Source organism: Miscanthus floridulus, chromosome 10 (assembly GCF_019320115.1).
Source record: "Miscanthus floridulus cultivar M001 chromosome 10, ASM1932011v1, whole genome shotgun sequence".
Classification (NCBI taxonomy): domain Eukaryota; kingdom Viridiplantae; phylum Streptophyta; class Magnoliopsida; order Poales; family Poaceae; genus Miscanthus; species Miscanthus floridulus.
This window is the reverse complement of record NC_089589.1, coordinates 112,987,828-113,012,943: the sequence shown is the minus strand read 5'-3', so window position 1 is coordinate 113,012,943 and position 25,116 is coordinate 112,987,828. Positions and strand designations below refer to the sequence as shown.

Sequence of the window (25,116 nt, the reverse complement as noted above, 5' to 3'; positions counted from 1 at the left end):
AACACCAACTTAGACAAACATCAAATTTGATCAAACTTGAAGAAGTTTAATTTAAGACAAACCTTAAAGACCTTATTTTGATAATGAGAAATTATACAATATGCATATAGTTCGGCTAATTATTAGTCAAAATCTTATGAGGTTTGATTTTAACCATAATTTCGAGTGGAGGGATTTCTTTAGAGAATGGTAATAATTGCGTTAAAAAAAGCATACGAATCCTGCATAAACAAAATATATGGAATTTGCTCAAAAAATAAAAATATGGAATAATAAAGCTTTTTTTAGCAGAGTAATAAAGCTAAAACTCGGTCGCTGCAGCCCACAACAGGGCCGGCCCAGAAACACAGCTCCTCTTCCCCCAAATTCCCCAGCCCTCTCGCGGCGCCGGCGCCGGCGCCGCCCCTCTCGCTGCTGCGTCTCCTTCGGCTGGAGCAGCTCCTCCCCCCACGGAAGGTTCTGGCTGCGGCGCTCGGTAAGCCCCATTCTCCGGCTGCACATCTCTCACTCCGCTCCCCGTACCATTGACTGGTTTGCTTTCGGCCCTTCGTGAACCTTTCTTGATTTCAATGTTCCGATGAAGAACATGGTTCTAACACAGCAAAATGCTTCGTCATTTTTCGAAATCTTGCGCCGTCTTTGATCTGGTAGCGCGACTCATCTAGTAATGGGAACAGGATTTTGTGGTGTTATGTGTAGATGTATTTTTTAAAGTTTATCTTTTTATTTATTTGTCTTGCTGGGTTGTTTGGTCCTCTAACGTGAGAACTGCTCCGAGCAGGGCACGCCATGGAGCTTGATAATGCCTTCAGGAAGCGGGCCCGCGTGAGTGGTGTCATCGACGGATGCTCGGCCGGCGGCCCGGACCGGTTGAGCTCTCTGCCGGACTGCCTCCTCCATACCATCATGTCCTTCTTGAAAGCCCGGCAGGCGGTTCAGGCATGCGTGCTGTCCACACGGTGGAGGCACCTCTGGCGCTCGGTGCCGTGCCTTGACATCGACTTTGATGAGTTCAACAAGGCGCCCCCTTCTGATGTCAACCGCATCTGTCTCTCCAGTAGCGACGACAGTTCTAGCTCCGAGAGTGATACCTCTGATTCTGACAGTGACAGATGGCTACCACATCCTTTCAACAAGGACTGGGAGGATTTTGAGGATTTTGCCGTGACCCTGATGCGCCGCTGTAACATTGCACAATTGGATTCATTCCGGCTGAATATTGTTAGAAGCAGAGCTCCGGTGTTTGGCAATAGACTGGCAGCAGGATGGCTCCGTCGCGCCATGAAATATGACACCCCAGATCGTGCCAGTAAGCTGGGACTGAGCTCAGGTTCTTGGCGCCTCAAAAGGTTGCATCTCTGCCATGTACTTCTTGATGACCATTTTGTGAAGCGTGTTAGTTCAGTGTGCCACTCTTTGGAGGATTTGGAGCTGGACGATTGCAGTTGTCAAATTATGTCAATCACCTCCCAATCGCTGAAGACCCTGGTTCTTAAAAAATGTCGATGGCGCAGTCTTTCTGAGATTATATCGCCCACACTGAAGACATTGGTTATTGATGGTGGCTCAAATACTGCTGCCTGTGCGCTTGTTATCTTGGCCCCTGCTCTTGCATATCTGCATCTGGCTGTGGATGTTTATAGATTTTGTGGTGGTGTTTCATTAAACGAAGTGCCATCCGTTGGAAAGGCTTTTATTCATCTGCTGCAACACAAATATAATCATGCCAGAAGTAAACTTGATGGCGATCAATTCAAGCTTCTTTGTAGCATATCTAACTCGACAAATTTAGAATTATCGGGTGTCGGGACAAGGGTATGCCTTCGCTGTCTCTTGCAGTGTACTTTATTCACTCCAATAATGTTATGGTACTGTCTAATGTACTACAGGTGCTTGGTAAGGAACCCAGATTCCAAGAATTCAAGAACCTGAGGAAATTATTGCTGGACAACTGTGATCTCAGTGATAACTTCAGGACATTGGTATTCTTTCTTCGGAGTTCTCCTATTCTTGAGAAAGTCACTTTGCGGTGCTGCAAGGTATACTGTTGTTTGGTTTTTAATAATTAACTAACGAACATAGTGCATTGTCTTACATCTTTTATGCTGGCTACAGTTCCCAAAATGTCCTAAAAAGAGACATATGCCCATACGCAACGAGATCTCATCTTCTGAGCTCCGTGGACTGGATTTGCTGTGTGAGAACCTCAAGGTTGAAATCATATATAATGATGGCTATGGACCCCACCTTATGCGGCTTCTGCTGCACATTTCAGTGAATCTGTCGAAGAACAACATTAAACTCACCGAAGTTAATTAGTGTTTTTGTTATCCCATGCCTTCTATGTGGCATCTCACCAAATGGTTCATGTGGAATTTATGTGCACATTATAGGCTTCCTTCAGATGCACTAAATCGCAAGCCTATATGTTTGACTAATTTTAAGTGTTGACTATATATGCTATTGATTTTTACTCTTTCCTTGCTTAAGGATATGATTGCCTCTGTAAAATATCTGCTTTAAGCCCTATGTGCTGTACTGCTGTGTGTCAGTGTCGACTGCCCACCGTCCACTTACATGGACAAAGCTAGATTAAGTTCTTACATATTGGGAAACTGTCTCCTATTATAAAATATCACAAGCTTGAAAAATGGGTCTGGAAATAGCTTGTTTTCTTCTATTTTTCTCCTTCCTGGATCTTCTGGGGACCAGGCAAAGGTACATACTTTCGAAAACTATGCACCATCTTGAATTCATCAGCGTTTTTGCCATCGCTGTTCAGTTATCTTGTGTATGGGTCCCCTACTTGTATGTCCAAAATATCTTGAAGCTCCTCTGCTTTAACATGCATGTCCTTCTATGTGGATTCTTGCCTTATGGTTCAGATGTGGAATTTACATGCATATTATGGGTTGCCTTCAGATGCACTAAATGGCAAGCCTATACTTTTGACCAATTTCGAAGTGATGCAGGTCTTTGCTCTTTTGACTGTATATGCTATTGATTTTTAGCCTTTTTAACTTGCTTCTGGTGCTTTTAGCTCTATGTACTCTTTTTTCCTTGATGTTCGCTTCTGTGTGTGTGCTTGACTGCTTTCCTACTGAAATGTCGCCAATTATAAAACATGACAATCTTGAGAAATGCTCCGGAAATCGCATGTTTTCTTCTGTTATTTTCTCCCTGGGGCTCTTTGGGATTAGGCAGAGAGCTACATGAAAACTATACACCAACTCAAATTCATCAGCGTTTTTGTCATCACTATGCAGATATCTCCTGTATTGGTCCCCGTCATGTATGTGCAAAATATCTTGAACCCCTCCGCTTTGACATGCATACCCTCTCACCTTAACTTGGAGATTTCAAATCGTATATTGATATCTTTCTTCTCTACTATCCCTATTTGAGGTTCTACTGACTACTGATGAACTGAAAACTTTGTGGTGACTACAGACGAACTGAATCCTCTAGCTGGCTCAGCCCTTTTTGCTTCTGCAATGCACAAGATGTGTGATCAAGTCCAGCGCAATTTGTGTGTTTTCTGTTCCAATTTCAGTTCGTTTAACCTTATCATGTGCAAGGATAAGGATTTCAGTCGGTGAAACAAAATTTCAGTCAATAGGAACGCAAATGCGGGGTGATGTAAGGATTTGAAAAGGCAACCAAATAAACCGATGGATTAGGAACCACGCAGTGCACCAAGCACCGGCCAAAGGACCCACTGATAGTCTCAGGCGAATTAGGCCCTCTTTTACATCATTCTTTTTCGCTCGTGTGATGGCAATGGCATTAGGCAAAGCAAACAGATCAATCACTGGGTCCAAAGTGCAGCATTGTTTAGTGCTACTTTTTATACCCACATATATAAAAGTCATACACAGTCCTATGTCGCATCACACCCAACAAGGCCACACCAAACACAGAGAACAAATCTGAACTTCATGGTTGCCAGTACACAACATTAGCATAAAGGCTCCGTGGGGCATGCCTCCACTTCACTAGCGAAGTCTTTTTTTTTTTTGGCTTTGGCTCCTATGAACAGTTCTTTTGGTGGAGCTGAAGCCGTTTTAGTATCCCCATTTGACAAAACAACTCCTTACATTAGACAAAATGAATAAAAGACCAAAATGCCTCTTCTTTCTCCTGTCCATATCTTCTTCCCCTTTGTGCCTAGACGAATCCGAGGAAACTCAGGAACAACGTTCGTCGCTCCCTCGACCCGTCTGCTCCGGCGACCCGCATACTGGCAGGCAGACGCGCCCCTCGGCGGCCCGGTGCCCCTGTCCCCGCGCGCCTAGGGTGACGTGCCCCCCCCCCCCCCCCCCCCCCCGCGGCCCGTGTGCACCTACAGTCGCGCGCCCAGGCTGGCCTGCATGCCCCGAGGGCCGAGCGCTCTGGTGGCCATGCACCCTGGTGGCCGGGCGCCCGCACAGGTGCCCATGAGCCTCGACGGGGGCAATCCGGGGTTTTATCCTCATTGGGTTCCACGTAGGTAAGGTGAAGCCAAATTTTAGCTCCACTCCTCATCTATCCTTTGTCTCAGTGCGTTTTAAGGGTCTCTCTTTGTGAAGTCGTTTTTATTTTACCTAGTTTGGCACAAAAAGGCTTCGAACTACTCCTAAAGCCGGTGGAGAAGCCCTACCAAATAGGGCTAAAGATTGTTTTGCAACCATAACAGTTTTGTGCTCTCAATGTTCTACCATATTGACTTGCTTAATAAAAAAAGAATTTTGCAAATATAAAAGATAAAGTCAGTTCATTGGCACATAAGGATTTGCGAAAAGAGAGAGAGAGAGAGAGAGAGAGAGAGAGATCTGAAGATGAAGTCAGTTCATTGGCACACAAGGATTTGCACACAGAGAGAGATAGAGAGAGAGAGAGAGAGTTGCGTCAATCATTTTCTTTGTGTTGCTATAGCATTGAAATAGATGTGATGCCCAAAAGGTAAAAAACAAAAAGCTTAGTATTCTTGTTTGCAATCAAATTCTTATACTGGAGTCATGGTGAAAAATAACATTTTTGCTCGAATTCGTAGGAGACCTACGCATCTTTTATATCAAGAGAGAAAATGTGCGCATCTTTTATATGAAAAGATAATGTCATTTGAAGAAACCTTCGTCCGTTTTTTATAGGTGTATTTTTAACTTGACCCTACAGTAGCTTTTCACTAACAAATCAATGTCATATCAAAAAATCTTTGAAAGATTAGATTTATTCATATAGGTATTATTGCCTCTCTCTTTTTTGCGATGATAGGTATTATTGCCTCATGTAAGGCGTTTTGTTTGTTCTAAATTAAAAAGTCTTCTAAGTTCATTCAAGTATATAGAAAACGTAGCAACAGCTTACAACACTAAATTAGTTGCATTAAATATGCCAAATTTAATCAAGCTTAAATAAGGCTAACTTAGGATAAACATAAAACACCATGAATTTTTTAATCGAAGTATTACACACTATTCATGCATATAATTTTAACTTTATTAGAATCCATAATTTGATGAAGTTTATTAATCCCGAGTGTAGCGATTACTTTGGAGATCTCGGGAAAAAGAAAATATATGGCTAGAGCATCTCCAGAAGTTTGATATAGTTTACTTGCTAAACTATTGGATCTAGTAAGTTAATAGAAGAAAGAAATAACAGCGAAAAATGTGCAGCCTAATGGTTACAAGAGTATTAGTACGTAGGGTCGAGATGGCGGACTATAGGGGGGTGAATAGTCCTTTCTAAAACTTAATCAGCGTCGGCTAACCGAAACAAATGCGGAATTAAAACTATTGGTCTAGCCAAGACTACATCCCTCTATCTAAGTTCACAAGCACCTTATAAAGATCCTAAAGAGGCAACAAAGGTGTCGGGCTAGCTAGAGCTCACCTAATCAATTCTAGAGCAAAGTCATACAAACCTATGCACTAGTACTTCATACAACCAGGGGAGCTCCTACACAACTAGTGATGCAAAAGCACAAAGCCACCTAAGCTCACTAGCAATGCTCAATAACAAGGCTACAGAAGCCAAATTATAGAGCGCAAAATACTTAGCTACACAAACTAAGCAATGTGACTAACAAGGTTACTAAAACCAAATTAGCCATACAAGGGAGCTACTTCTATGCTACACAAGCAAGGCAACTAGCAAGCTACTAAAGCTAAACTAGTCACAAGAGCAACTACACAAGCACAATGTATGAAGTGTAAATACAAGCTTGTGTTGCATGGAATTCAAACCACTGAGAAGATGATGAAGATAATGTTGACACGGTGATTTTCTCCCGAGGTTCACTTGGTTGCCACCAAGCTACGTCCCCGTTGTGTCGACCGCTCACTTGGTGGTTCGGCGGCTAATTGGCATCACCCGTCAAGCCCGCACGTCGGGCACCGCAAGAACCTACCCCGAAAGTGAGGGTAGCTCAATGACATGCTCAGCTAGAGTTGCTCTTCGCGATCCCCGCTGGGGTGAGCACAATCCCCCTCACAATCCTCCTCCGGAGCACCGCACAATCTTCTCGCGTGCTTCAACAGAGTCACAAGCCACCAAGCCATCTAGGAGGTGGCAACCTTCAAGAGTAACAAGCACCATCGGCTTGCAACTCGAACACCTAGTGCCACTCGATGCAACCTCACTAATGCAATCGCACTAGAATCGCTCACTCGATTGGATGATCACTATCAAGCACAAGTGAGTTAGAGGGCTCCCAAGCATACCTACATAAGCCACCAAGGCTCAAGGGTGCTCGGCTAGCGACCAAAGGTCGGCCAACACTTCTATTTATAGCCCCAAGGACTAAACTAGCCGTTACCCCTTCACTGGGCTTTCTACGCATCGACTGGACGCGTAGGTCCACTTGACCGGACGCGCCGATCCATGCGTCCGGTCACTGCCATGTTTCCACATGTCACTAGCCATTTAAACTAACCGTTGCCGCCAATGGCTATCTCCTGCGCATGCCAACAGTCACTGATCAGACGTGCTGCTCGGCTTGATCGGACGCTGCCCCAAGCCGTGTCCGATCACTTCTAGTAACAGTCTAGAGAGGCTTTTATGTGACCGGACACGTCCGCTCCTACACGACCGGACGCAAACCAGTGTCCGACCAGCTCTGCGCCCGTGTGCCAACTCCAGCGCCGCCTACGTCACCGTATGTCACCTGTGACCAGACGTAGGCCCTGTGCGTCCGGTCACTTCTGCTGTGTAGCGTCCGGTCACTTGACCGAGACCATGCCCAACTGCTACCACTGACCGAACACGCCAGTCCTGCCGAGGCCAGCGTTCGGTCACTCACAGTGACACATTCGTTTCTTCATCGAGTTGATCCTCATCAACTCCAACTTCTTCTTCTTTGCAAATGTGCAACACCACCAAGTGTACACCACCATGTGTATGTGTGTTAGCTTTTCACAAACATTTTTAAGGAGTTAGCCACTCAACTTGCCACGCCACTCGATCCTAACATGCATGCAAAGTTAGATCGCTCAAGTGGCACTAGATGACCGATATGCAAACAAGTTTGCCCCTCTTGATAGTATGGACCATCTATCCTAAACCTGGTCATAAACTTCTCTACACACCTATGTACCGGATGAAATGAAATGCCCTTAGGTTATACCTTAGCCTTGCGCATTCCATTCCAACTCCTTCGATGTTGATGTAACACATGCACCAACATGATCGACAATGATATGATCCACTCCATATCATGCACGTGACCGTATTGATTCATCGATCTTGACCTCACTTGCTCTTCACCAGTTGCTTTGGTCCATCGGCGCCAAGTCATCACTCAACTTGCCCTTCACACTTGCAACCGGTCCATCAAGCCAAGTCATGTCTTGATCTTCTCCACCTTGATCACATGACTCAATGTCATGTCTCATGTGCAATGAGCTCCTTCATCATCACATGTGTGAGCTTTGCAACATCTTCGAGCCATCTTCACTGTCATGGCATATGTTGCTCACAGACATGTACTTGTGGACTAATCATCTGTGTATCTCACTCAAACACATATTAGTCCACCTAAGGTTGTCACTCAATTACCAAAACCAAACAAGGACCTTTCAATCTCTCCCTTTTTGGTAATTGATGACAACTCTATAAAGATAAGGAAATAAAGCACTTTTGGATTCATGTTGCTTGTCCAAGCAATTTTACCATGTGTAAATGATTTTGGACAAGTACCACAGACCCGAATTGGTAGTATTAGCTCCCCCTACATATGTGCTAGAGTGTTTGGTTTGAAGCTCACACATATGCATAGATTGGAATTATGGGAGAGTAATTACTACCAAAGATGCTAAGGTGTAAAGAATTAACCTTTGAAGTGTGATACCAATCGAAGCTGCACTATTAACACCATCCTTAGCACCATGAGTAGCTAGACAACAAAATACTAGAAACCCTGTGAGATCAACATTATAAGCAAGGTTCTAGTACCACATGTAGAAACACAAGTCTAGCTACCATCCTATACATGCTAGTTTTCATTTCATCAATCAAATTCTACAACTAGCATACACCACACAAGCATGCATATCAAATTTAAAAACTTATGCAATGCAAGCAAGCACATGAATATGCACATATCAAATGCAATCAATCAAAGTTCATGAGCTTGCTCCCCCTACTTGTGTGCTTCTCTTTGTCCAAGAATTTTGATCCTTTTCAATTCCTCAATGTTGCTCCCTCTTTGTCCATGTCCATGTCCAACCTCTATTTCTTTGTCTCAATCTTTCCTAAAGCTTTCATATTGTAGGATCTCTGGTTGGCCTAGAGGGGGGGTGAATAGGCCTGTTAAAACAAACACTCAAACTTTTATCAATTTTACCCTGCGGCACTGCCGCTCTGACGGGCGACACTGCCGGACTACGGCACTGCCGGGCTAGAACAGTGGCACTGCCACACCTGTAGACAACTTTAAGTCACAGTTCAAAATCAGTGAACAGAAACTTAGATCGGAGAAATCTCATTAGTTCTCTAATTGCGTGGTCATTATCACCAAAACCCACAATTAGGGCTTGATTGCACTTTCAATCTCCTCCTTTTTGGTGATTGATGACAACCCAATTAGAGCTTACAAATGATATCACATAAATACTGAGATTTTTTGAGCTATGGGTGTAGAGCCTCCCCCTAAATGTGTGAATAGAAAATTAAATTCTCAAATTGGCATAAGAAGCCAAGATTCACATTTTAATGAAAGAAATGGGGCTCCCCCTACATCCATGCTCCTTTGGGGTGCTGCATACTATGTCAGGTATGTAAAACGTGATGTGAATGACAGTTTATGCACAACATGTTTTGCTGTTACAGCTGGGTGCGGCGCTGTTGTACTTGCTATAATAGCACAGATCAGAACAGACACCACACAACATGTGATACATATAAAGATATACATTCTAGCACAATTATATCACAAGCGACAGCATAGATTAATATATGTCCATATCCTACACATATATAAAGTACTTAAGTAGCATTATTACATAAATAGAGTTTCTAATGGACTCTCAAACTCTTACCTAACGAAAACTACTCTAAACGGATACGAACATGACTCTAGCTGTAGCAACCTCCTCTCCATGGCAGTCGAAAAAGTTGTTGACCCCTCTAATTTTCTCCCCCTTTGGCATAAAGCACCAAAAAGAGAAGAAAAAAAGAAAGACCAACACTCACACCTCATCCTCTTGGATGGTGTCCCAATCGACATCATCCCCACCAGCAGCTCCACTAGCACCTACAACGTCCTCCTCTCCACCATCATATCATCATCGGCGGTGGTGGTGGAGGAAGAAGAAGACACCACCGCCCTCCCTTGGCGATGAGTGGTCGAAGTGTGGTGCTCACACATGGTGCTCCTCCTCATGGACTGCAAGGTGGACCTCAAACTCGTGTGAGGATCAAGCTCTGGCTGCTCCTGCTCCTGCTCCTCCTCCTCCTCCTCCTCCTCTGAATCTGTCTCAGAAAGGCTAGGGAGGTCATCAAACCTCGGCGGTGACTGAACTGGAGAAAGAGGTGGAAGCCCTGCATGCTCTCTAGCCTCTCGGTTGGCTTCATGGTTCTCCAACTGGTCTCGATATGCGGATCCTCGCTGCATAGGTGCATGTGGTGAAAATAGCCTTGATCCACTTCCTAAACTTCTCCATCTTCTTTTCCTTCCGAGACCTAGAGCGGGATGACTTAGGCACGTCCACAACTGATGGAGAGCATCTCACTACCCTGCTAGCACTTGCTCCTTAGGTCTTCTCAATCTTGTAGATGGTGTGAAGACCATCTTTCTCAAATCTGTAGCCAGTGACCCTCTCAATCATAAACATGAGATAGGGGGCATAGGGTATCCCCTTTCTCCCATCCTCTATGGCGTTCCTCAGCTCACACCACATGAAGCGAAGGGACATTAAACCTGTCACCTCTAGGAGCAAATCTAGCAAGCACATTCCTCACATATCCATTAAGATCAGAAGCTGTTCCATCATTGGGATTGATAGTGTGCCTAATCAAATTATTCAGAATGTAATAATATCTCTTCAGGCCACTGACCTTCCCATCTACACTTCTCCTAGTCAATCCACATATAGGCAATATCATGGATCTCAGCTCTAGCCTCATCATGAATATAAGTGAAACCCCGCTCCTCCTCTCCAAAACCAAGGATCCTGGCTGAAAGTCACAAAATCAACTCTATAATGTCGTCCCTCAGTCATCCTAGTAAATCTCATCAGTGTAGATGCTATAGAAGAAAGTGGCATGGAACTGGGCTAGCACTTCTTCATTCCAATTATATCTGACGCTCATAATATCAGTGAGGCCAAACAACTCACAAGCCTTGATCACCTTATTGAACTTAGGCTCATTCTTTACCTTCATCTCCTCCCAATCAACATATTGCATCTTGGCAACCTTGGATTTCTTAGAGTTGAAGTTCATAGATGCATAGAAGTTGGAATGAAACTCATTCCAAAACATGTAGTCAATCCCCAAATCCTTTAGCTGCTCATAGGGATTGTTTTCCTATGCTTCTTACACCATCTTTAGCTTTCTTGCATAATTGAGCACAGGATGAGGACGTGTGTCAATAGGACGCCTCATAACTACATCCTTAGAATACTCTCTAATGTAGCTCCTGTCAAACTCCTCAATATGAGGTGGAGTAATTAGGCAAGCACCTAGAGGAATGGTGCGGCCAGTCCTCTCTAGGTTCTCCTCATCCTGGATCATCTGATCTCTCCTCCCCCTGTCTTTGACAACATCTCTACCTGATGCACTGCTGCTGCCCCCTGTGGTCCTGCCACGACCACGATGAGGCATCTGCTTATCCCGAGGCTCAGTCATCTTCCTCTTCCCCCTCCGATCATGATCACCTCCAGAGGCCATCTATGGAAACAAATATAGGTCCAAATCAGAAACTGTACATAAGGGGTATAGAAGAACACTTATAAAACACTCTGGATAGATGAAATGATTCAAATCTCGGATTAGGAAAGCATTCTGAACCAATCTGGTTAGAGGGTACGGCACTGCGGCACCCTAGGAGCGGCACTGCCGCACCTAGTGCTTCACCTCTCCCATGATTTATTTCTTCTCAACTATTCAAACTATTTCTCAACCATTCTCCTGAACCACTAGACAATCTCAGAATGAGTAGACCTAAACAAATACATGGAGTTGTCTACAATGTAGGTAAAGTAGCTACATGTTTAAGATGGAAATACATCTGGTCAAATCCAACCAACACAGAGAGTCATCGATGGAACAACATCTGTATTTACATATTCATTATGTTGAGTGCGGCACTGCCGCACCCAACATGCGGCACTACCATGGGTACAAATGAGGCTCAACCAATGAATCTTTGTTTTGATTCAATTTATTCATCAAACTAGTTTCTACCCTAATCATGCAGTCACTAGATACCATCATTAAACAAAGATAGAGCTCCATGGCATAGATCGAGACTAGGTTAGGGTTTCACCTTGATTTACGTGGATTGAGGAGGAAAGGAAGAGAATGGCTCTATCCATGAACTTTGGCTGCTGCTGGTGATGATGAGGAAGAGCACCAGCAGGCCACGGCAGTGCTAGAGGCGGCGGCGTGATGCTGGACAGAGCGGCTACTGCGGTGGCTGTGTGCGTGCGTGCAGGAAAGAAGAGGCGGCAGTGGCTACGATGAATAAGGGAGAAGGGAAGTTACCCTGGGGGCCAGGTGAAGTAGAGAGGTAAGATAGGCCCCCCACAGTAACTGTTGTTTTTGGGCTGAATTCTAGTTGGAATTCAAAGTGCGGCACTATCGCTCGCCACACGCGGCTCTGCCGTAAGGCAGGCGCGGCACAATCGCACTCCCCTAGTACAAGCAAATTTAGCTACTAACTAAATACCTCTATATATATAGGATATGGACACATATCTCAAGCACACTATAATCAGCAACAAATAATCAATACAAACAATGATCTTAATGCACTTGTTTCTTATGATAAACTTTTTAAGCATAATATTTAAACTTTTGCAATTCATTTCTCCTATCCACGCTAGTTCATCAATCAAGGTGTGCTATTGTTCAAACCACGTTACGAGAATCAAGTATATTTAGCTCACTACGCAAAGCACAAAACCTTGACTCATCAAGAGGCTTAGTGAAGATATCGGCTAGTTGCTTTTCAGTGCTCACATGGTGAATTTCGATATCTCCTTTGGCTTCGTGATCTCTCAAGAAATGATGTCGGATGTCTATGTGCTTAGTTCTTGAGTGGCTTACGGGATTGTTGGTGAGCTTTATGGCACTTTCGTTGTCACACAAGAGTGGGATTTTGGTGAAGTGACATCCAAAATCTTGAAGGGTTTGCCTCATCCAAAGTAGTTGAGCACAACATGCACCGGCTACAACATACTTGGCTTTGGCGCTAGAAAAGGGCTACACAATTTTGCTTTTTAGAACTCCAAGACACTAGGGACCGTCCAAGGAATTGACATGTCCCCAAAGTGTTTTTTGATCTACTTTGCAACCGGCGTAATCGAAATCTGAATACCCAAGTAGATCAAACCTAGAGCCCTTAGGATACCACAAGCCAAGGTTAGGAGTGTGTACTAAATATCTTAAGATTCTCTTAACGGCCACTAAGTGACACTCTTTTGGGTTAGCTTGAAATCTAGCACACATGCACACACTAAGCATAATATCGAGCGTAGATGCGCATAAATAAAGTAGAGAGCCGATCATGGAGCGATGTACCTTAGTATCCATGGCTTTCCCTTCATCATTGAGATCTAGATGTCCATTGGTTTGCATGGGAGTTTTGATAGGCTTGGCATTCACCATGTCAAACTTCTTGAGCATATCATGGTGTACTTCATTTGGCTAATAAAAGTTCCATCCTTCACTTGCTTGATTTGAAATCCAAGAAAGAACTTCAATTCACCCATCATGGACATGTCAAATCTCTTGGTCATGATTCTACTAAATTCCTCACAAAAAGAATGAATAGTACTACCAAATATTATGTCATCGACATATATTTGGCACACAAATATATCTTTGCCAACTTTATGAGTGAAAAGGGTAGGATCGGCTTTGCCTATTTCAAAGCCTTGTTTAAGCAAGAATTCCTTAAGGCATTCATATCATGCTCTTGGTGCTTGCTTAAGCCCATAGAGCACCTTTTGGAGTTTGTTGACATGGTTGGGAAACTTATGATCTTCAATGCCTGGTGGTTGCTCAACATAGACAAGTTCTTGAATAGGGCCATTGAGAAATGCACTCTTCACATCCATTTGGTATAGCTTGAAGTCGTGATGAGCGGCATAGGCTAGAAGCATTTGAATTGCTTCAAGTCTTGCCACCTATGCATATGTTTCTTCAAAGTCCAAGCCCTCTACTTGAGTGAAACCTTGAGCAACCAACCTTCCTTGTTCCTTGTCACCACTTCATTCTCATCTTGCTTGTTGCAGAAGACCCACTTGGTTGCAATGACATTGGTATTGGGTCGTTCCACCAAAGTCCACATTTGGTTTCTTTCAAAGTTATTGAGCTCTTCTTGCATGGCCATCACCCAATCCGGGTTTCCAAGTGCTTGTTCTACCTTAAGAGGCTCCAAAGAGGAAGCAAACGAGTAATATTGACAAAAGTTTGCTAAATGTGAACGAGTTGTTACTGTAACACCTCGGGTGTTAGCCTTGCATAACTTGAGTTGCATAACATGAGCATGAGCATCAAGCATTCATAAATCATCATTTACAATTGAAACATTTGATGGAAACATATGAAACATTGCTTGTTATCTCGTGTTTCTTGAAACATATGCAACGTTTGCTTGTTTTTGCATATTTCTTTGTACTTATGCAAATAATCATGAATGAAAACATGTACTTGGTAGATGTGAGTCACAAAAACATGTAACCACACTTGGGTTAGCAATTAGTGCATGGTTCATGAAAGTCACTTTTCATAATCAAGCCTTTAAGGCATATTTCATGTGATTACTTTAAATAGCTCTATGAGTGACTACTACATGAAATGATTAAATGACCTTGCAAATTGCTTAAACATGTTTAGAGTATCTTTATAAACAACTTTGATATTCATGGGTAGGGGTAAATAGGTCATTAAGCCATGCTTTGATGTGTTTCATCTTTTAAATGTGACATGTTTGACCAATTTGGAACTAGGTGTTAGAGACCTTGCATGGAGGAGTTCACTAAAACAAAGTTGTAGTATTTGACATAAGGAACAACTTTTATTTTTGGGTCATTGCATGATTCAGCTCCTAACATGTGTGAAATTGGATCACAAAAATCAGAAAAATCAACATTTCAACACTTAGCAAATTTTTGCTAAGTCAGGAACTTTGACAGTCTGACAGCCTGACTTTGGAATGAAATAACTCGAGTTTGGTTGAGTGTTGGGGCATAATCCTTTAAGAACAATTGAAGCTGGTATGTAGGGCTATGACTTTGGTGTAGATTGTGTGCGCTAATTCATCACGAATACGGAGATAGAGCTTCACGAAAATGCGCTGTCAGGCTGCTCCTATCGCGTCTGAACTAACTGAATCAACCAGCACAGTGGCCGACCGGCGTCAGAGCAGAGCCGCCGCATGGAGGTCACGACGGCCGCGCGTCGCCGTTGCCCTGACCGCGCAGGCCACGGCGGGCCGGAGCACGGCATTTGAAGCCCCTGAACGCGACCAAGAGCCCCACCTGTGCCACATTTCCATTTTCTTCTCCTGCCTCCCACTCGCTCACCCAGCAGCGCCGCTCTCCGCCATTGTAGCCGAGCACCTCGCCGTCGCCCAGCTCGCTCGCCACCGCGTCAGTACCGCCTCCAGCTAGCCAGGAGCTTCCCCGTAGCCTCCTTTAGCCCTTCCACCTCGTCGTTGAGCCGACGAACCAAGGTAGTGGCCGTGTTTTATTTCCGCCGCCGTCTAGACCTCGTCGGAGTTGGCGCTCGTCGTGGCCGACCACCACCGAAGCCATCTCACTCCCCATTGTACCATCCACTAGTTTCCCCGTGTGCACTGGAAGCTTCTACCGAGCTTAACCGTGCCCTACATGGCCGGACCTCACCGGAGCATCGTCGGACTTCCTCCACCATCCGCCATACACGCTGCCACCGTGCTTAGAGCCAGCAATAGGCCGAGCTAGGTAGTTCATTAGGTGCGGCTCGTCGTGAGGCGCACGATGGTGCCCTCGGTTTCGCTCGGGAAGTGGTCGCCGGTGAGCTAGCGCCGCTCCCGCGCCTGTCGCAAGCGCCGTCCTCTGTTTTGGTTTCACTGACAGGCGGGCCCTGCTGACCAATGGGTCCCTGCTGTCAGCGACTCTAGGTTTTAAAGATAGTTCAAACATTCCAGAATTGAGTGTGTTTTGCAATTTTTAGATCTCCAGTTTGGTAGCTTCAAAAATGGTGAAATAAATATGGTTGTGTTCCTTAGGAAGTGTAGTATTTAGGAAAAATATGTTCTTGACTTGTACAGTAGAAATTGTTGGAGATTTAAATAGGGATTTGAAATGTGCTTTTGAATGCCTTCAAATTTGTTTATTTTATATCTAGAGTTCCTGTGCTCCAAAAATTATAAAATTTTTGTGGTAAGCTATTCTTGTCATATATGAACTCTGGTAAAAATTTGAGGATCAGTGCATGTTTAGATTTATAGTTATAGATTTTTCTTTTATGAATAGTTAATCCTTGCATGAATTTTTATAAATTATTTATGAGTCCAAAATTCATGAAATTTGTTGGAGGTAATCCTAGTACCATATGGATGTTGAGAAAAATAGGAAATCTGTTGCTTGACACTTTTCAATAGGATTTTCCATTTATGCTATTTCAAGCCTTGCTTCCTTGTCATTTTTGTATAGAATGTTCTACTTAGTAAAATGACATGAAATTTTTATAGTAGTCCTTTGATAGCATTAGTAAGGCACTGTAAATTTTTGAGAATTTATTAAGCACATCTGATATATAATTATTATTTAACCTAGATATATAAATAAAATAATAAAGGCAATTAAATGAATAGTTTGGGCTTCACCATTATATGATCTTAAAGGTATTTGGTATGCTTAAACTGTTGGTAGATTCTATGTTGTCAAATTTTGAATGATTACATGAAGTAGAAGTATCGTTACTTTATATTGCATGTTGAATAGTTTCCGGACAGATTCTATAGTTTGATGAGTTACATGTGGAAAATGATGTGTACTGTAAAAATGGTTAATAACAAAGTTGTAGAGAATTTGATAAGCTTTCCAGAAAGTCTAGGATCACTAGATTTGGATTTGTAGAACTCCAGTTATGAGTGAAACAAGTAGCTGCTATTTTATGGTATAATCGATGCCTTATGGAAGTAGATAATTAAATAACCGAGAAGAGATATGCACCTACTCAATAAACATGATGCACTTGTTAACATATATGCATTCGTAATACTTATGCCATATTCATGCATCTAGGATCAGGAGGAAGAGATCACGTTGCTGGAATTCGAAGAAGCAGAGGAAGGGAATCAGCAGGAGGATCCGCAAGCCAGCAGCTCCCGAAGGCGTGGAGCAGAACCCTGAAGAGCTTCCGGAGTGTCCTGACCATCGCCCTACTTCCTTTCTGCGAGGCAAGCCCCGGAGCATTATAAGTCTCCCAGTAATTTACAAATGTTTACTTACGTATTTATGATTGATGCATTAGGTTATAAGAGTTGAATGAAACCACTTGATGCATGTACATTCCTTGTCCAAATATTACACCTTTAACCGGTATAGGTCCAGGATCGAATATATATGCTTAGCCATGCTTAGACCGGTAGAAGTCGGGTGATGTCCTGTCACCTGCGAGATATAGGTGGATACCGGAGCACGGTTGGCTATATTTGCTATCGTGGAACAAGAACCATGGGGTAAAAGTAAATCGAGACCGGACAGGGAAGTCGATAGAGAAGCGACAAGACATGGAGGTCTTGGGTGTGGATTTATCCCCGTCTGTGTCGATTAAGGACCGTACCGTTGTTGGCGCTTCTGACAAGATTGAACGCATGCCTCTCACTTAGCTGGCCTGATAACTCGTTCCGACCGCGAAGCCGAGTAATTCAACTCAGGCCAGGGAATCGTTCTGTTGTGCGCTCCTTCCGGGGAACGATCAGACTGAGCCCAAGGGCAGGCTTGGCCTGAGCATCCTGGCATCTGGTGTTCCAGATTGTGCGGCGCAGTACGGACCCGCGAAATGTGTACCGGAGTTGTACCAAAGGTGACCTAAGGCTATCGTGGCTGGTAGACCTGGGTTTGTGTTAGGAATAAATTCCCAGCTGGTTGAAATCGATTCGAATCGCCGTCTCTCCCGGATAGTGAGAAACTTGGCTAGTCCCAACATCGTAGCAACTGTGTTATGAAACATGATGGTTCGGATAAAAAGGGAATTACAATACCTGCTATGGTTACTATTGTATGCTTCTAAATGATATACCACATGTTTGGCACAGGATAGTTGCTAACCTAGAAATGGATAGTCATAATTAACCTGGTAAAGAATTTGTAACTGTACCATGATTCAATTGCTTTTACGCAAAAATGTTGTCAAGTTACGTCCACTTATACAGCCTTGCATAATCCTTGGAGTCATTTTATTTCTGGTTCATGACGGGTAAGTCTAGCTGAGTACCTCCTCGTACTCAGGGTTTTATTTCCCATTGTTGCAGATGGCACTGTGTATCATGGGTATTGCAAGAGTTGCTTCTATCCCGCCGTGGATGAGGAGTAAGCCTTGGGCAGGCTTCTTTAGTAATTCCTATCTTTGCTTTTGTGGACCGTGATCTGGTTTGGCACTGTATCAAACTATGTTGGAAACTTTATCTTCGAACTTATTTGCTTCCGCTTTATTTATCAAACTTGGTTTGTAATAACTTTTATTCGTACTCTGATGACGAAATGTATCTGTGAACTTTATGTAATATGTGGCATGTATGTTGAATCCTGTACGATCTTGGTTGTTGTAAATCGTTTATCGAGACCCGTCGTGGTACTCGACGGACTACCGGGTTTATATGGGTTCAAGTATGACAGTGTGACCGCTTGCGGGATGCCATTATACTTGTACTCTTATAAATTGGTCGGTTCTGCGACAGCTGGTATCAGAGCAAGATTCAACGTTATTTGTCACAAGTGTATTTAAAACAAAAGTTTTTGTTTTCCAAAAACCCTTCTCTAGCAACTAATAGTGATATAATAGGTATTTGAAATCTAAAGTGTGCCAATGATCACTTTCCTTATGCCCAAATTAAGGACTAATTAGGTGGCTATTTAAGTACTAACATGGGGGTTTTTACTTCGTCGTCCATACGGCGTGCTATAGTATGGATGCCATTCACTTGAGTGGTAATGTATGGATCAAATGCCTCTACGCCAAGGTAAGATGAGTGTATGACCGCAAGATGTGAGCATGCGGTCGGGAAGAGTTAGCTTTGGTACGGCTATGTATACATGCTTGCATGTGTATATGGTACGTATTTAATTGTGGGTTAAATTATTGTCGGGTAGATTGATACGGAAGTATATGTATGGGTATACATATATGGAAGTATTTACAATTACATTCTGCATATTCATTATGGGTTTAGGGCTGAAATGAAATTTTATGCAGGTACACTAACAACGAAACATGTAGCTCGACTAGTTACGCTATTTATGAGAGAACGTATGTATGCCACCGTGTCTACCGTTAGAACCAAATTTTTTCCTAAGTTTGTGAGGACGTACGGCACGAGCATGCATCATGTTAAATTACCATTCACATAATTACATTGTTCCTCCCCTTATAAAATTCTTACTCGGTTATGTAACTCTTATCCATTATGGCATTGTCTCACCAAGTGGTGCATGTTAATGGTGCAGATGGCACGCACCAAGCAGACTGCTCGCAAGTCCACCGAGGCAGAGCTCCTAGCCGTCAGCTTGCTCCACGTACCCGTCAACGTCACACGTTCCTTGGAGAGTTTGGGATGCCTACACTCTTGTGGAGAGTGCTCAGCTATGTAGGCTATCCTGACGGAATGGAACCCCGCTACTTCTGGGCGAATGAGCAGTTGGGAGAAGGTCTCTTAGTTACTGTGGAGGCCAGTTGTTCGTCCCCGAGGTGACGATTCTGAGTGGACCGGTTGGTGTTATGAGTCAACTGGCAGGACTGCTGAAGAAGCAGCTGGCAGGGCAGCCTTTGGGATCCTGAGGGATATCATGGATCGTTTTCCTCAGGAGCTGGCAGCCGCTTTGGTTGGAGTTTTTCCGAGGGGCAACCCCTCCACTGACTCATGGCAGCAGGCAAGAGGAAGACCCTTGGAGATTGGTGCAGCAGAAGGGCAGAACAGTGACAACCCTGCCATGAGCGCCATGTTCGCAATGATGAGAGTGTTAGATGGAGTTGAAGGTAGCCTCAGACGTGTATCTGGTGCTCTTGGTCATGCCCGTGAGGACCGACGTCAGCTTCAGAGGGAGCACGATGCCGAGATTGAGAGGCTCACTGAAGAGATGACTCGGTTAACTCACCAGCGAAATGTAGCCTGGACCAGGGAAGATGTCCTGAGAGCTCGACAGTTTGAGCTAGTGCAGCAGCTGGCCAATGCGGAAGAATATAACGATAATCTACATGAAGAGGTTCATCTACTGAACAATCAGCTCCACCCTTATGTCCCACCTGGAGCCGTAGAAATGGATCTAGAAGGGTACGAGGAAGAAGAAGAAGTGGAGCCTGAAGAAGAAGTAGAACCTGAGGAAGGAGATGATCCTACGTCCGACCTCGATAGTGATCATGATGAGGATTAGATCGCTTAGCACTTAATGGAAGGACTAATGTATCACCTTTATTCATGTAATGGACCTGTAGTTGGAATTTGGTAATAGTAATCCGACTATCATGTAATGTTGTTAATCGTACGACTATCGCACGTTTGGTTGAACATCAATGCAATTCCAGTCCTTTGTCGGTAATTACGATTTAAATTTGCATGCGTTATGAGCGCGATAAGTGGTCAAATTGGTGATGTCATGTTGCGAGAATGAATTGTTATGCCTCTGTTTTTATTGTGCTTTTGAGAATTTTCTCCAGTAATTTCAGTTTGGCATGAGTACCTGATTCATCTGCAATCTCTTGGCATCAACCAATAATCGCTTATTGTTGCAACTTCGCAGATGACGCGCACCCGTGCTAGGAGCTGGTGGCAGCCAGGATGGCAACCAGGATGACTTGCCACCCCCACCGCCGCCGTCTGCTCAGGAGTTCTTTACCCAGTTCCTAGGGAGCCAAAGGACAATGGAGGAAGCTTTGCGCCTCATCGCGCAAAACACTGCTCGTGGCCACCCACATCAACTAGGGGCCGAGCCAAATCAGCACAGTACATTCAAGGAGTTTCTGGACATGAAGCCTCCAATCTTCAAGGTGGCTGAGGAACCACTGCAGGCCGATGAGTGGCTGAATACCATTGAGCAGAAATTCCGTCTGTTGAGGGTCACGGAGCATCTGAAAGCAGAGTATGCTTCTCATCAATTGCAAGGACCAGCAGGGATCTGGTGGACACATTTCCTGTCGTCTTTGCCTGCTAATGCGCGAGTTACCTGGGAACAGTTCAAGCTAGCTTTTAGGGGACACCATATTCCCCCTGGGCCTGATGCGCATGAAAGCAGCCGAATTTATGAGGCTCACTCAGGGAACAAAGTCACTCACAGAATATATGCACGCATTCAACAACTTGTCAAGATATGCTCCAAGTTTCGTGGATACTGAAGAGAAAAAGATAGAGAGTTTCAAGCGAGGTTTGGGTACTAAACTGATGAAGACTATGGCAAATTCTCGATGTGCTACGTACAATGAGTTTATTAGTGATGCCTTGACCCAAGAAAACCACAACAACATGCATGCTGTTGCTAAAGGTCGCAAGAGGGCATATGAGGCCGGTGCATCCGGATCCTTCCAATCAAAAGCGCCTATCACATCTAGGCCACAATTCCATCCACCTGCACCCAAGTTTAGGCCTCCACCACCTAAAGCTCAGAATAACAGGGCACAGAAACCATTCCGTAAGGCGTTCACTATTGCCTTACCAAAAGGAAATGGCAATCAGGACAGCTCCACTGGATTCAGAAGTAATCAACCATGTTTCAACTGCAACCAACTGGGTCATTGGTCCAAGGAATGCCCCCACCCCAAGAGGAATAGCAACCAGAATCAGAACAATCAGAGGCAGGTGAATGCTAGGGCACGCCAGGGACAAGTGCATTATACCGCCGTAGAAGAGGTGCCCGCCGGAGAAGTTGTCACGGCTGGTATGTTTCTTGTCAACAAGCATCCCGCTGTTGTTTTATTTGATTCAGGAGCTTCTCATTCATTTATGAGTCAAGCATTTGCATCTAGACATGATCAAGAAATAATTGAAGTAAGCAAAGGGGGTTTTAACATAAGTTCAGCAGGGGGAACTATTACTACCAAAAAGATAGTAAAAAATGTACTCATCTCGATACAAGGGAGGGAGTACACAACAGATTTGATAATATTGCCGGGGTTGTCGATAAGTGTAATCTTAGGCATGAATTGGATGAAGTATCATGGTGCTCTTATTGACACTAGCACCCGTACTATCATGTTGAGAGAACCCACGGGAGGGAATGCTTTTCTAGTACCACTCTCCCACGATTTCGAACCCCAACATTTAGCCTATGCTATCCAAACCACCACAGTATGTGATATCCCCGTGGTTTGTGAGTTTCCGGATGTATTCCCAGAAGAATTACCAGGTCTACCACCGGATAGGGACGTGGAATTTAAGATTGAATTAGTGCCAGGTACCGCACCCATATCCAGAAGGCCCTATAGAATGCCACCCAATGAGTTAGCGGAACTTAAAGTTCAATTGCAAGATCTATTGGACAAGGGTCTTATCCAACCCTAGCTCATCTCCATGGGGATGTCCAGCCTTGTTTGTGAAAAAGAAGGATAAGTCACTGAGAATGTGTGTAGATTACAGACCACTCAATGCGGTGACCATCAAGAACAAATATCCGTTGCCCCGCATAGACATCTTGTTCGATCAGCTAGCGAAGGCAAAGGTATTCTCCAAAATTGACTTGAGATCAGGTTACCATCAGATAAAGATCAGACCGGAGGATATACCTAAAACTGCTTTCTCTACTAGGTATGGCTTATACGAGTATTTGGTTATGTCTTTCGGACTAACAAATGCTCCAGCCTATTTCATGTACCTGATGAACTCGGTATTCATGCCCGAACTTGACAAGTTCGTGGTCGTGTTTATCGACGACATATTGATTTATTCAGAAAATGAGTCAGATCATGAGGAGCATCTGAGGATTGTCCTATCCAGACTGAGGGAGCATAAGCTATATGCCAAGTTTAGCAAATGTGAATTTTGGATGAGCAAAGTACCTTTCTTAGGTCACATTTTATCAAGAGATGGAATCTCAGTAGACCCATCAAAAGTACAAGAGGTCATGGATTGGAAAGCCCCAACTTCGGTTCATGAAGTTTGGAGTTTTCTAGGGTTAGCAGGGTACTATCGTCGGTTTATTCTAGATTTCTCAAAGATAGCTAAGCCTATGACCAGACTACTTCAGAAAGATGAGAAGTACAAATGGACACCAGAATGTGAAATAGCTTTTCACACCCTCAGAACTTTGTTGACTACCGCACCTGTGCTAGCACAACCAGACATTGAAAAGCCTTTTGATGTATTTTGTGATGCATCTGGAATAGGTTTAGGATGTGTGCTTATGCAAGAAGGGAGAGTAATTGCATATGCCTCTCGGCAATTGAGAAAACATGAAGTCAACTACCCTACACATGATTTGGAACTTGCAGCCGTTGTTCATGCATTAAAGATATGGAGACATTACTTGTTGGGCAATGTATGTCATATCTATACTGACCACAAAAGTCTCAAGTATATCTTTACCCAGCCAGAACTGAACATGAGACAACGAAGATGGTTAGAATTGATTAAGGACTATAATTTAGAAGTGCATTACCATCCGGGTAAAGCAAATGTAGTAGCCGATGCACTTAGTCGGAAGTCCCATTGCAACACTGTGGAAGCATTGTTGGAGGATGGATTCAACTTGTTACATCCTGCTGTACTACACAATATCACAATCAGTTGTTCACTGGAGAGCAAAATCATAGAGCTACAGCAGACAGATGTAGGAATAAGTCACATCAAGAGAAAAATGCAAGAGCAGGAAACCAAACATTTTAGATTGGACGAAAGAGGTGTATTATGGTTTGAGGACCGACTAGGTGGTACCAAAAGACCATGAGCTAAGGAATCAAATTTTAGAAGAAGCTCACTCATCCAAATTGTCTATCCATCCGGGTAGTAGTAAAATGTATCAAGATTTAAGAACCCGTTTTTGGTGGACTAAGATGAAGAAAGAGATCGCAGCCTATGTTGCTAGGTGTGATAACTATAGTAGAGTGAAAGCCGTCCATATGAAAACTGCTGGATTACTTCAGCCATTGCCTATTCCAGGATGGAAATGGGAGGAAATCAGCATGGACTTTATCACAGGCCTTCCAATGACGCCAAAAGGTCACGATTCAATTTGGGTCATTATTGATCGTCTCACCAAGTCAGCACACTTTATACCCGTGAACACACGGTATATAGTGGGAAAATACGCTGAGATATATGTTTCCCAGATCAGTGAGACTGCATGGAGTACCCTAGGACTATAATCTCAGATCGAGGACCACAGTTCATAGCTCGTTTCTGGGAGCACTTACACCAGGCTTTGGGAACCAAGCTAATCAGAAGTTCAGCTTACCATCCGCAAACTTCAGGACAGACAGAGCGAGTGAACCAAATCCTAGAAGATTTACTTAGAGCTTGTGTTATATCTTCAAAAGGTTCATGGGAGAAATGGTTACCTTTAGCTGAATTCTCCTATAACAACAGTTATCAAGCAAGTATCAAAATGGCTCCATTTGAAGCCTTGTATGGCAGAAAATGCAGAACTCCTTTGAACTGGATTGAGCCAGGTGAAAGGAGATACTTTGGTATTGATTTTGTCAATGAAGCCGAAGAGCAAGTATGTATCATCCAACAACATATGAAGGCAGCTCAATCAAGACAAAAGAGTTATGCCGACAAAAGAAGAAGACCACTGACTTTTGAAGTGGGTGACTATGTATACTTGAGAGTATCACCCATGAAAGGTGTGAAAAGATTTGGGATGAAAAAGAAGCTTTCAGCCAAGATATGTAGGGCCATACAAAATTTTGGAACAAAAAGGGAAGGTTGCGTATAAGTTACAACTTCCACCAGAGATGAGTGCAATCTTTGATGTGTTCCATGTTTCTCAGTTAAAGAAATGTCTTCGAGTACCGGAAGAAGCTATTGCACCCACCAACGTGCAGCTTCAATCGGATTTGACCTATGAAGAAAAGCCAATTCGAGTATTAGAAGAGATGGAGAGAGTAACAAGGAGTAAGATTATTAAGTTCTATAAGGTGGTGTGGAACAATCATAGTGAACAAGATGCTACTGTGGGAAAGAGAAGATTATCTACGAGAAGTTTATCCCGCCTTTTTCCAAGAATGGTAGGTCTTGCAAATCTCGGGACAGAGATTTTTATAAGGGGGAGG

General features: G+C 43.7%; 1 protein-coding gene across 1 annotated transcript; it reads left to right on the top strand.

Annotated features, from left to right (window-relative positions):
• Nucleotides 1–343: 343 nt before the first annotated feature.
• Nucleotides 344–2,609, top strand: LOC136485365 (MEIOTIC F-BOX protein MOF-like). The gene is made up of 4 exons (XM_066482270.1): nt 344–475; nt 782–1,815; nt 1,890–2,039; nt 2,116–2,609. Exons 2-4 carry the CDS (start codon nt 790–792, stop codon nt 2,317–2,319), a joined length of 1,380 nt encoding a protein of 459 aa, XP_066338367.1. The 5' UTR covers nt 344–475; nt 782–789; the 3' UTR covers nt 2,320–2,609.
• The last annotated feature ends 22,507 nt before the right edge of the window (nt 2,610–25,116 follow it).